The sequence below is a fragment of the Agelaius tricolor genome, unplaced genomic scaffold, assembly GCF_023055355.1.
Source record: "Agelaius tricolor isolate 1412-34295 unplaced genomic scaffold, bAgeTri1.0.p SCAF_3, whole genome shotgun sequence".
NCBI classification, from domain to species: domain Eukaryota; kingdom Metazoa; phylum Chordata; class Aves; order Passeriformes; family Icteridae; genus Agelaius; species Agelaius tricolor.
This window is the reverse complement of record NW_027269263.1, coordinates 31,286,536-31,299,603: the sequence shown is the minus strand read 5'-3', so window position 1 is coordinate 31,299,603 and position 13,068 is coordinate 31,286,536. Positions and strand designations below refer to the sequence as shown.

The following is a 13,068-nucleotide window of genomic DNA, read 5'->3' as shown; positions in this document are numbered from 1 at the left end:
AGAAACTTTTCAGCGTGATGGCTCCTGACAAATCTGCAAAGACAACAGATCTGGTTATATGAGGCATACTCAGAGGAGACAGTTGCTTTGAAGAAATATTTTTGTTGATGTTCACCATGGAAAAGAATGGTAAGAGTGTCATATCAGAGCACTCCCTCTGGAGAACAGTCTATTTACAGCAGAAGCACTGTTAAAATGTGGGAAAAAAATTAATAAAAGAAATTTTAAAATGTTACCTACCAGAATGAGGCAGCTATTTACTCCTTGAGCTTTGAAGAAACTATTGATGTTACTAAAAAATATAATAGCTGAACTACTCGAGATCAAATGGAACTTCTCATTTAAAACTGCCCTAGTACCACAGGGTAACATAAACATCATCCTCAAGAAGATTATTAAACAAACACAGAACTATAGAGGAGTAAACTTGATATTTATATGGGATAAAGTGTTTCTAGTAAGTCTAGAACAATTAAGGAACAAGTAAGTAAATATGATACCATGTGGAAGAGTCACCAAGGCAATTGTAGAATAGTTACACTTTGCAAATCTAATACAGCTTTTTTAAGTTATAAAAACATGTCCAGGACAGAAGTTTGATTGACAACATACTGCATTTCAAAGTCATTCCCCAAAGCCTACTCAAGAACGTAATCTCCTCTTAGAATAAAAGAAAATGTCCTGTGAATAAACCACTGGTGAAAAGGCAGGAAATAATGGTGGACCCGACGGTCAGCTTTCACAGTGGATGGAACAACCAGAACAGTGTCACAGGAACCTGTGCAGGAACCTGGGCTTTTCAATGTGTTTGGGGAGGAGATGTCCACAGATGCTACTCAGAACAGAAAAGATACAGATCAACTGTTAAAACATGAATGACTCCTTTATTGGGAGTGACTGGGAGGTGGAACAGGAGATTAAATTTAATGTAGATAAGTATAGTGTACATAAGTGAAACGAAAGGTGAACATGTTTCTAAATTTACACAGGCATTGACCTCTGAGCTTGTTATTCTCACTCACAGATAACTTGAAAAATGTTATGTTAGATTAGGCATTCACACATAAACAGTAAATTCAGGGCTCAGGAGACAAATAGACATCAGGAATTATTAGGAAAGAAACAGAGAACAAAACAAACCTCACCACTAAACCACTCTATGACTGCATATTATACTGAATGTTTCATTGGTTCTGTTTTTGGGTACAAAACAAAAGAGAGTCAAACTGGAAAGTAGACAATGTTGTTGAGTAACTCCTGTAATGAGGAAAAACTAAGTAAAATAGAATTATTCAGCCTAGGGAACAGGCAGCTGAGAGGAGCCATCCTCTCTTTGCAGCACTCAGTCACATAAAAAGGAAGCAGTTGTTCCCCATGTCTTCCACTGGGACACCTTGCTGAAATCACATGGAACCATGGAAAATGACAGATTCAACTTTAACAAAAGGAGACTAATCTTGACATTCCAGGTAATTAAGCTGTGGACTTCTCTGCCCCAGGCTCTTAATGTTAAAGGCATCCATGAGCAGATGAAAGACTAGGCCAAATTTTAGAAGGAAAGTGCATCCAGATTCACCGATCCAGCCATGCCACCTCTAGTTATGGATGGTTATAAAACTACCCATGAGCACCACATCCTTGGTTTGTTTGCATTTTTTTTCTCCCTGCACATGTGCTGTTGCCTCTGCTGTCAACAGGCAGAGCTGGATGGCCTCAGTTTGTACAGCTGGGTTTGTACATGCTGTTAGGTAACAGAAGGAGAAACAAGACTGGTTAAAGAGACTTAGGGCACTCAGGAAAGAGACAGAACATTTGCCACAAGTGGTATAGTATGAAGGAGGGGTGTACCAGGCATAACTGGCAATGTTTTGATGTCAGGGGGAGGGGACTGCAGGAATCAGTGTGGCCAGGGAATTGGAAAGCAATAAAAAGGGAGAAAAGGTTTCACAGAGGCAAGGGCTGTTTACCCTAGGAGTTAGAGTGTTGGTTTCAATCCTAGAATCAGTAATTAGAAGTCAATAAACAGAATAAATTAGGAAAATGTGTTCTGATTTAAGAGGCTACCTCCAATTAATTGAATATTCTATGCCTGTCAGTATTTTTCACTTGAATCTCCCAGTTTTTCTTCCCCCCACTAAACAGTAAGTTCTATGATGAACATCAAAACTATTACCTTCAAGACCTCTACAGAAACAGTAGATTCTGTTGTCAGAATCTTCATCTCAGTAGTATTAAGTTTGTGGAATGGAACCTCATACTCTGTTTTTAGCAATGTGTCAACTCCTGAACTTTAGGGTTTTTTTCATGCAGGGTATAATCTACTGTTTAGAAATACAAAGAAGGAAGCAGTACGAGTTTTAAATTGGAGTAAAATGATAAAACAAACAATGTTAAGATCTCACCTGCAGTAAGTATGAGCAAGAGGTATCTGCACTGGAACTCTCATTTTGTACCGTGTTCTGCTGAGTAATAGCATCCTCTTTCTTTCGTTCCTTCTGCCCTGCTTCATCATCTTCATACTCATCAAGGCTCTAAAATGAAAAATATTTGGTTATTACTTATAGTCTTTGTATGTTGCTCCACATGCTTCCCATATTTCACAAAATTCATGCATCAGTGAATATCTTCAAATATTAATTTCATATTTCAGGAAAGTCTAATTAAATGTTTAAATGCTTTTCTTTCCAACTAACAGCTTTTTCTTCCTGACAAAAGTAAGAAATAATCAAAACACAATCCATTTTGACAAAGGTTTAGACAATGCCATGTAAGTTCAGTGCTAATCCTGCTGTGAGCAGGAGCTTGGGCTACACCTGAAGTTCCTTTCATCAGAATGATTCTACAACCCTGTCTGCCATATGCAACTGTATTACCTTTACACAAGAGATTTTCAGGAAATCCAGAAAAGAAAAAAAAAAGTTCATTGTATTCTTCACTCAACAACTGATCTTTTTTGACAGAGTGGCACCTGCTGAAGTTGAAGTGTCAGTATCAATCACCCATTTTCATTTTGGCCCTCTAGGTTTTCATTTTTTCTTTGAAAATTTACCATTGAAAATCAGTAATTTTTTTAATGACTTGGACAGTCATTAATTACTCACAGTTTTACACTTACATGTAACGTTTTGACCCTTCAGCACAAATGTTTCATACTAGATTTGCTGAAATACTTGCTTTGAGAGGATTAAGTTTCTAAAGCACTGACTGCTGTCAGGCCAGAGACAGCAAAACTAGGTAGGCAAGTAAATAAAAATATAAAATAATCAGTATTACTGCCTCTGTCCTAGCTCAAAGCCACGTTAAGGCCAGCTTTGGGCTAAGTCAGCTATGTTAGAAGACCAACTTAAAGCAGACAAAGCTAAAAAAACCCCAAAACCTCCGACTATGACATCACAAGCTGTTTGCCGGCACTCTACATCAGAACAAGAGATGTGTGAAACCTTGTTACTGAAACACAGGGAAATAACCAGTTTAAGAGACCAAAAAGCTTCTAGATTGATGTACAGTACCTTGAGAAACAGAGAACAGGACTAGCAGATAACAAAGATGAATGTCAAATTATTTCAGTTGACATTTCTAATGCAGTAAAAACTAAATCAGTATTCTGAGGCTCAGGTACTGACAATCTCTGTCATCACCTTACACAAAGGACACCAAACTAGTCAAAAATATATAATGAGAGTGTTGGAATACAGTATCTTTAAAAATAAAGCCAGTGTTATTTGCTAGCTGAAAATAGCACTAGTATATCAAAAACTAACTCCAGCTCCTCCAAAGCAAACGCCCTGGTGATACACGTGCTAGAAAACTGGCAAACCAGAAAGGGATATGTTTCCACAAGTGAACCTGAATAAAAGCCATTTCAACTCTCCACAGCAGTGCTCATGACAGCAACACTAATGCAATTGCACTGGTCTACTTCTAACAAACCTTTCAATGTAACTCATGCAGACCTGCTCCTACCACTAAGGCACACTTAGAAGGTTACTATGGCTAAATCATTACACATTCAAAAACCCTTTCAATGAGTCTTTTCTAATAAAATAACTACAAATATTTAACATAATTCTTTAGGGTCCATTTGTAACAAAGCATTTAAATAACACTGCCATGGTACATGCTAGGAAATTATATTTAAATCAACATCCTCTACTTTTTATAAACTGTAAAACTTAAAAATTTGATGACATAAACTTATGTCCTAATTTATCCCATTATCATATTAAGCCATTATGAAATGACCCAATAACAAATAGTAAGGCCCTACTGCAACAAGAAATGGAGTCATCTTTGCCTCTTACAAAGCCAGCCTTGTTCAGAAAGAACTAGGAGGTACACAGAAGTTATCATGTAAATTTTAACTACTGTCATGCAGATGAAGAATGATACTGTGTTAGAAAAACAGAAACATTTTCAGATTGGCCTTCCATCTCCAAGTTGTCATGACAGAGAATGGAAACAACTTTGCATTTTCAAGGGAAAACGTTCTTTAAGGAGAAAAATGAAGCTGAAATATCAATATTGTAGGAAGAAAGTCTGAGTAGTGACTGAGAGTAGATAAGTGTACCTTTCTCCAGAAATTCTCTCCTTCAGATACATGCTTCTCAGAAGATTTCCAAAGACAATGAGTGCTCAATAGAAATATTTTTCTCTGAATACAATTACATCTGTAATGAAGAATGTTCTTCTCTCTTTTAATATAAGGTTACCTGCTATTAACTATTCTTTTAGCATTTTTGAACAGGAACAAAATCTGGTATGAAAGTTCTAGCCACATAATTTTAAACTAAACATTTTCAGTTGGGATTTGCCAGCAATGTCCATTCCCACCCTTTCCTTTCTTCTCAGGAAGGTCCAAGATCACCAAATTCTGCAAGTCAGTATCATTGAAAGGTATTCAACCACCCCAAATAATCCATACTTCCAAGGTTAAAGGCCCTCTTCCCAAGCATGGAACAGTTGGTTAAACAGTTTATGTAAATCTAATTCTGTTTTAAAGGCTATGGGGGCTTGCTCCCCACTCCAGTTCCCTTCACTGCAGCAGGTGTCCCACCAGCTGAGGCCACAAGTTTGAGTGGTGAGAACCACAGAAGCACCAGGTTTTTGATGACTTGTAAGAGGTGAGGTGGAGGAGTCAGGAGCACAGGTTGGCAGTCACCATCCATGGCTGACACAGGACATTTGGCCAGGGCTGCCAACGCCTTCCTGCCCTAAAGCAGATTTGTAGTCACTGTCAGAGGCCGTGGTTTCCCAAACACAAAGGTTGTGCTCCCCTTCCAAACGTGCAGACACACCAACTCGCATAATGTTTACAAAATGCAGGCTGAGCACAAACCAACATGCTAACAACTACATCATTTAAACCTTTTACTGCCTTTTAGGAAGTTATTAAGTTTTGCTTCAATAACCATTAGCCTTAAAAAGGAAATCCACTTGTTTTGACTCATGATGAAATAAGCTCTCTTATTGAAAATATCCCGCTTATGCACTTCATCTTCAGTTATTACTTGCTAGTATTATTGTCATTTATGTTCTTAGCTAATTTTTAGAGGAATAAAAATCAATAAAACCACATTTTGCTTTGTGGGTGAGGGTTGATACACTATTATTGAAAAAATTTAAAATGTTTAAAGTGTTGTTAGACACTTGAAAAATTGGGTTTTTTCAAACTGCCCTGCAGCTGAAACTGCCTCAGCCCACAAGACATTTCAATTAGCTGGATTACTGTGTTGTTCACATTGCAGGCTCTCTCTTTGCTGTAAAGACTAGTTTCACATCATTGAAAAAGACGTAAGTACAGCAATTACTTTCTCTGTCAGCACAGCAGAGAAATGGACTTGTAACCACTGAGGTGTAATTCTGACCCATTATATAATTCTCTCTGTTCGTTCCCTTTCCTCTGCTTTTTTATTTTGCCACTAGGCACATACCATTTCAGATTCTTATTTTCCATTAAAATCATCTGAGTTTTGTATAGCAGATATTCAATGTGACATTCCCACATCTGATCTTAATATAAGGAATCCACAGAAATTTTTTAGGTTTTCTAGGATTTCAGTAGATGTTTGAAGCTGTAGTATAAACATTTTTTGTAAACCTCTAGTATGGAAAATACAAGCAGACTAAGATGCTTTCAAAAGAATCAGACTGAGGAAAGAAACTGCCACAAAGATATCTCCACATTCCAGCACACCACCACCTCCAGTTTAAGGAGACACTGTACAAAGAACATTTCTAATGATTCACTGGTTTGCCTCCTATAAATATTTGTGCATTGCTAAGAACAAGCAGAAGTTGGGGAAGGGCTGTCTTTTCCCTGGAAAGAAGCAATATTCCTATCCTGTGCAGATCAGTTTATGAGCATGCACAAGCTGCTCTCGCCACAAGAAACCACACTGAGTCACAATGTCCCCGTTCCCAATCCCTTTCCTGCACTAACCTGCTTCTGCCTGACAGCACATAACTGAGGGCTCCCAGCTCATTTCATGAAAGGTCAGTCAGGTTCCTTTCAGCAGTTTTAATTAGCTCAATTGATTTTGCCTGGACTAGATACAAGTCCATTCAAACTACTTATTTCACAGAACTCCAGGAATGGTTGTGCTACATCAGCTTTTTGCAAATGATGAGCACTTGAGATAATACCATATTTAACCAGTACAGCAAGATGTGCAGGCAGATATGTACTCTCAGTTAAAACTCATGTTCAGCTTCATATTGGGCAATAAACAGAAACTCTACATCACAAGCACCATCAGTTATCTTGATGGGCTCTCCTAGCTTAACCATGGTAGTAACGTCAGAGAGGAAACAAATCGAGGCATCTTCCCATTTCCCTGAAACATCCACAGACAATCTAAAAAAGCAATTTTAAAAAATCAATTTTACCATAAGGATATTTCCCATGCTGAGAAAAACTTCAAAGTGCACTATCACAACTTCACCTCAAGACACTGTAAAATGCAAAGGTTTCTATTAAATGTAAGTATTTTCTAAAAGCTTCAACAGTAGAAATACAATACAGAATATAAGAATTGCTTTTAACTCTGAAAAAACTTATCCAGGCATTTACTACTGCAACATACATTTTGGAATTCAACATTATCTTTCCCTTGGCTGACCAAGGAAGAACCTGGAAAATTAACTGGGAATAAAAGACAACTATCTTACACATGATTTCTCTATAATCACTCTTCTTACTGCAACATTGAGAACCAAATGCTTCCTTGCTTTACCATGCACAACTTTGGTATCAGCTAAATACCACCTCCCTATCTCTTTGCATAGTATCAAATGCTTCTGTCAGCTCTTCCCATCAAAACCAAGCAAAAATCCCAAACCTCTGTGATTTAAGATCATGTATCTCTTCCCCTCTGAAACACTAATACTAACCATATTTATAACACACTTTTGTTACACTGTCCAGACAGCACCCAAAATATTTAAGTAAGACACATTTAGAGTAATAAAATCTTTTTATTGGAATGACAGTATAATTGGAAAAATTCTGCAAGCCTTTCATCACATTTCACTTGCTGAAGTGCTTTTCTTTACAAGCTGAAAACCATTCCTACAGAAGTGAAACAAATAATGTTAATCCTAGGAACTGTCTAAAACCTACAAGCAGTTGTATCAATTATGCAGCTAATGATTTTATTTTTTCAAGACTTCAATTCTTCAATTCTCACATTAAGCGAGCCCAGAAAAGGATACTGAACTGCAACACCTTATCCACACAATTTTTGTGCACTTCTAATAGTCTACATCTGTAACTGGAGCAGTCCAATATCAACCATTAGTATAATCACAAGCATGGATTTTTAACATAGAAGAGTAGCAAAGGCAGGAATCTTTGGTATCTGAGATCAAAAGAGACCCTAGGACAAGAATGGGTCAGTGCCCAGCAGGTGGGCCAGAGCACAGCTGACTGCAGCCACAGGATTCGCTCATCCTTGACCATGTTGCCAACCAAGCAATCCTAAAAGACGAGCATCACATAGATCAGTCAAATGTACGTCCTGCTCTACAAAATTCACAGCATTCCTGATTATAAGTCACATTTACATTTTTTAACTCTATCCTTTTCTCACCCATAACAAGAATTTATAAGTACCTACTTTGTACATTCAATTATATTCCAGAGCAAATACAATTTAAAGTCTCAAAATCCTCTTAGAAATGTTTCAGGTAAAAAACCCAGCATATTTGTCTGCATTAAGAGCAAAATAACAAAGTATTTTGAATTCTTTTAAAGCTTTATGTAAAACATCAACTGCATCAACACCAGAATGTCAATTATCCCTCATTATAATAACAAAAAGCAGCAATGTTTGCAGTTTGTTATTCATCAAAAAACACTGTTTGGTCACCAGTGTTTTCAAACATACCACAAGAATGAGTTCAAAAGTCAAATGTTTAACTTAAACTAATCACCCAAAAATCCTTTATCACAAGGCTTGTCAAGAATGATTGGTGGTTATGCTTAATTTAACTACTTAGTACATGATAAGAAAGTCACAGAGTAAAATTCCAGGGATACAAGAAAACTTGTCTTGCAAAAGACAAGCTATTGAGAGTTATTAAAATCTTTCCAGAAAATAGAGAGACAATAAAAATTATGGATTGACAAACATCAGAATTAAGCACCAAACTATTTAACTGAACTCATGGTTAGCATTTTAGAGCCCTTCTGACTGATCAGCACCTAAGAACAGAAGAATCAAGCAGCAACAATGACTGAGGATCCTTATGCAATGACATCCAACTGTTTACACCTGTTCCACAGGGAAATTATCATGTAAATAGAATTATGACTCATCCAGAAGAAATCCCAATCCCATGCTCTTAAAAAGAAAGTATGAATCAACATCAAATAAAGGGTGTAAGAAAAAAGCAGCCAAACCCTCCTAATGCTGTTGATGTATCTGTCTTTCAGAAGTATAGGGTCCTTACATAGCACATCTCTGTGAGCCAAGAGTGAAAATAAACATCCTTCTCATTCAAATTTTGCACACTGCTCCTTACTTCTATTCTGACAGTAACATGTCTTTTCCCTCCTCTGCTGATGGTGGACATCTGGTAAAGAGTTAATAAAAACTACTTTGTCTGCACAGAAATTACTAATAGTGTTGAACATATGAATCTAAAAGTTACAGAAATGGTCCCAAAAAATCACACACACAGAGAAGTGGAGTCAGTCACCAAACCAGTCTCATTAACCCCCTAATAAACATTCTGAAATGATGCATCCTATCTGAAACAAAGATGGCAAACCAGTGGTTGAGCAGAAGAAATTCGGTAAAGCAAAGTTTGCCTGGTTCAGCCAGGGGGGAAAAAAGAGATCTGTTAAAAATATTTGCACTGTTCACAAAGAAATACCTATTAGTTTGCATCATGCCAAAGATGCTAGGAAACAACAGTCACAGACTGCAAGAGCAGAAAAGAGAACTCTTCCTGGATGTATAGAAAAAAAAGCGATCATTTAGACGCTTGATGCTTGCCTATGCTACTTATTCTATTAAAGTGGCTCCTGCATTAGGTATGATTTTGGGAGATGTTGGTATTAGAGTGCATGTAAGCAATGGCCGAACAAAAGCCACTCAAGCAACAGATAATGGAGTAAAAATGTCTGTAACCACCATCACTTTGACTTTCACTGCCATGTATTTCTTAGCAAACAGAAACAGTGCTCAAATTGAGAGAAAGACTTATTGTCATGTAGCAAAAGACCATACATATTGAGCACCATTCTCTTTAAAGCCACAGAAACAGGGAGAGAAAAAAAATCTTGGAGAAGATTAGCAAGCTATTTTCAAAACAGAATTATTCCTTTTAATGTGACCATGTAACACAGAAGAATGTTCTTGCCCCCAGTACATCTATGGTGCTTCTGAAGAGAAATAAAGATGAGGTCAGTACTGGAAGAATGTTCTAAAAGGAGACCAAACAGGTTAATCAGTGGAACTGTATTTCTAACTATCCTATCCCCTAAAGCATGCAGTTTGGAGCCATTTACACTGTCTGAATATCAAGTTGCATTTAATTATTTTTTTTTAATGCAGTGACTTCATAGGCTTCTGCTCTCCTGCCTAATGGGCTAGTTGTCATTTCTCTTATTCTACTCACTGAATCTCATTCATTGTTTACATACAGTGGGTGTGGGATTGGTCAAACTAAACAAAGGCAAAAAGGCTGATGAAAAACAACTGAACACAGGCAAGCCAGGACAGCAGACTCAAAACCCATCCCAAAGGGAAAAAGAAAACTTTGGCACAATACTTTTTTGAGAGTTGCCCTACACTTCTCATTTAGGAGTGAGATCTTCTCAAACCACAGAAAAACTGATTAAAAAAAAATCAGTCAGATTTTCTGCACTTCCAGGTGCTTCTTTTGAGTCCTAATACAAGTAAGTGTACTAACCAGAGAGGGGCTCTACATTCAGATGTGGGGCAGAAAAGGAAAAGTAGTACTGAAAAAGGAGTTCAAATAGGATAGGCACTTATCTGGATGAAAAAAAAAAGTTTGAATTTGATTTCCAAGGCAATAAACAAGCACTTTTGATGGACTCAGCACTGTTATCAGGAATAGACAGCACTGATCAAAACTGTGCAGGCAGAAAAAGCACATCTGTGGTACTGAAGCCTCCATAGGACAGATATAACCAGTAAGATGAAAAAAGTTTAAAGTTGCTGCTCAAGTCAATATTTTAACTATTTCCTGGGAGAACACCTTATATCTACAGGTTTATCCTAGTGACAATTCTGTGAAGCTGTTTCCCAACCTAGACTTCCAAAATCACTCTTTAGCTCTGTATTTGTAGGGAAGTACTCTTCCTCAGGAGCATTACCAACACTTTTTTTATAAATATATCAATGTCCAAGTATCTTGATAAAATCCAGTCCAGGTTCTCATAGTGCAATCTTACATCTTAACAGCCCAAGAGTCTTCTGTTACCTCCACTTGTATCCTTGCTTCTTATGGAAACTGCTCAGAAATGCCAGCTCTTTTGTGTCTGTATCTTTCTGAAGTCACTAGTGCTGGTGGGTGCGTGCATGTTGTGTTCCAGACAGTAATTAATACTTAGTAAGAGATTCTTTAGGACATGAATGTTGCACAAGTGTGAGGGAGCTAACTGAAGTTTGCTACAAGAGAAATATGCAGATTAGTTGCCAGAGTAATTCAAGGACTAGACAAAACAGGCAGTTACCCTTCCACCTAAGCAGCCAGCACTGCACACAGCCCTGAGCCAGCTCAGCAGGTGTTCGACTCTTCCCATTCAAAAGCTCTGGGAGGAACTAAAGGAACTATGGTATTGACTTGGGAGTGACGAGGAGAAAGCGTGGGAGACAGAAAGAGCTGTGGGAAAGGCTCACAGAAAGAACATGTAGCTGATGCCTGGTGAGAGGGAGCTACTCAAGTAAACAGATATTACAGCAGCAAAAATAGCCAAGCAAGCAAAGGACACATCTGTTTCAATTGGTCTGAGAAGCAAAACTACACAAGGTACTTGTTTTTTGTGGTCTTTCTGTCACTGTGAGAATAGGCTGCCTAATTTTCCCTGCAACGTGCATTCAAAAATTTTCATATTTTGATTACCAGGTCTAAAACAGAGTTGGGCACACTACACTTCCAGCAGGTAAGAAAAACTAGGATATCAGGGTGAGAACATGCAAATAGACAAGACTTTGCCGCTAAAGAGTATTTCATGTGCACACTAAACAGTACCAGAAATTCAAGTATATTAATACAAAAGTAGCATTTAAATATGATGACCTCAGAACAGAGAACAACATGCATAGACAGAAAACCAAATCCATCCAGGTGTGAGGAAATCATAGTACAGGATCATAATGGGAGGAATGAGTCACGTCACACAGTTGGTCCAAAACAACTTCACTCACTGGAACCTTACACTACTGTCACTCATTCCATAAAAGAGCAATGCTATTTCTACAGGAAATCAAACCAGAACAAAGCATGAATAAATAAAACACAGAAAATGCTGGATAAATAAAAGCTTACATTCACCAGTTCAGAATTTATACAAAAAAGGCAATTTTCTGTTACTGTTATTTTAATTGTTGAGTGACTGATAGAATTTTGGGCTTTTTTTTTAGCTATAGAATTACTTGCATACAATATAGTGTACGCCTTGGCCAGGTCTTCAGACATGAATTATTTGTGTGTCACCCCATCTAGACACAGACAACAGCTCAAGCAAGGAGCCTGAGATGAGACATCTCAAGCAAATCATTAAGATTTCACCTTATAAAGCATTTAATATCTTGATTCATAACAAACTGTACCATGCATTTCTTCAAAATAGGAATATTGGGTAAAGTTCTCTCTTCTGAAATACTCAGAAATCTACCCATTACTGGTGACTGGGAAACTTTGCTACAAGGTGACACAGATTTGCTCTGTGCTCCAGACCAAGGCACTGGCAAAGGTCTCCCTTGCTGAGGCACAGAACAGAAGGGCTACACCCCTTCCCCCCTTTCTATTGAGTGCAATGAAAGCGTGAGGTTAAGGTTAAGACTGATGCAAAATTAACATGCATCATGTTTGCCATGGTAACTGTTCACATGTGTTGTTTTCTGTAGACCAAACTGTGGCAAACACAAGGTAATTCAAGCTTTACCATTCCTCAGTGAAAGAAAGGTAAACAATTACAGGCAGCCTGTAGGTACCACAGGGTAGAAGCATTCATTCCGTTGCCATGGAGCAGCCCTGAGCCACTGCTGTGTCCAGCCCAACAGCCTGTCACTCTAACCAAAGAGGACAAGGAGAGGAACTCACATGAGTTGATAACACTGGAAATGGAATTCCATTCAATTTGTCTCATATAATTACCTATCACAGCCAAATGAGAGTTAAAATCAGACTTTTGTCCCTTGATTTAAAGAATCTTAATGACAAAAAACCCCTTTCAAATATAAACTGATGCTGCAGGAGGGATCTTAACAGGAGGACACACACACACACAAAAACAACAAAATAAATCCCCCCCAGCTACTGCTACACTCTTAGTCCAATCCAAACCAGAGAAAAAGAAGTAGAGAAGTATCCGAG

The 13,068-nt window shown here is 37.9% G+C and overlaps 1 protein-coding gene across 1 annotated transcript in view; it reads right to left on the bottom strand.

Annotated features, from left to right (window-relative positions):
* Positions 1–13,068, bottom strand: part of PAWR (pro-apoptotic WT1 regulator) — a 72,730-nt gene that overhangs the window by 33,012 nt on the left and 26,650 nt on the right. The window contains exon 3 of the mRNA XM_071423363.1: positions 2,403–2,531. Within this exon, the coding sequence (XP_071279464.1) occupies positions 2,403–2,531 (129 nt within the window). The remainder of the gene's footprint in view (positions 1–2,402; positions 2,532–13,068) is intronic.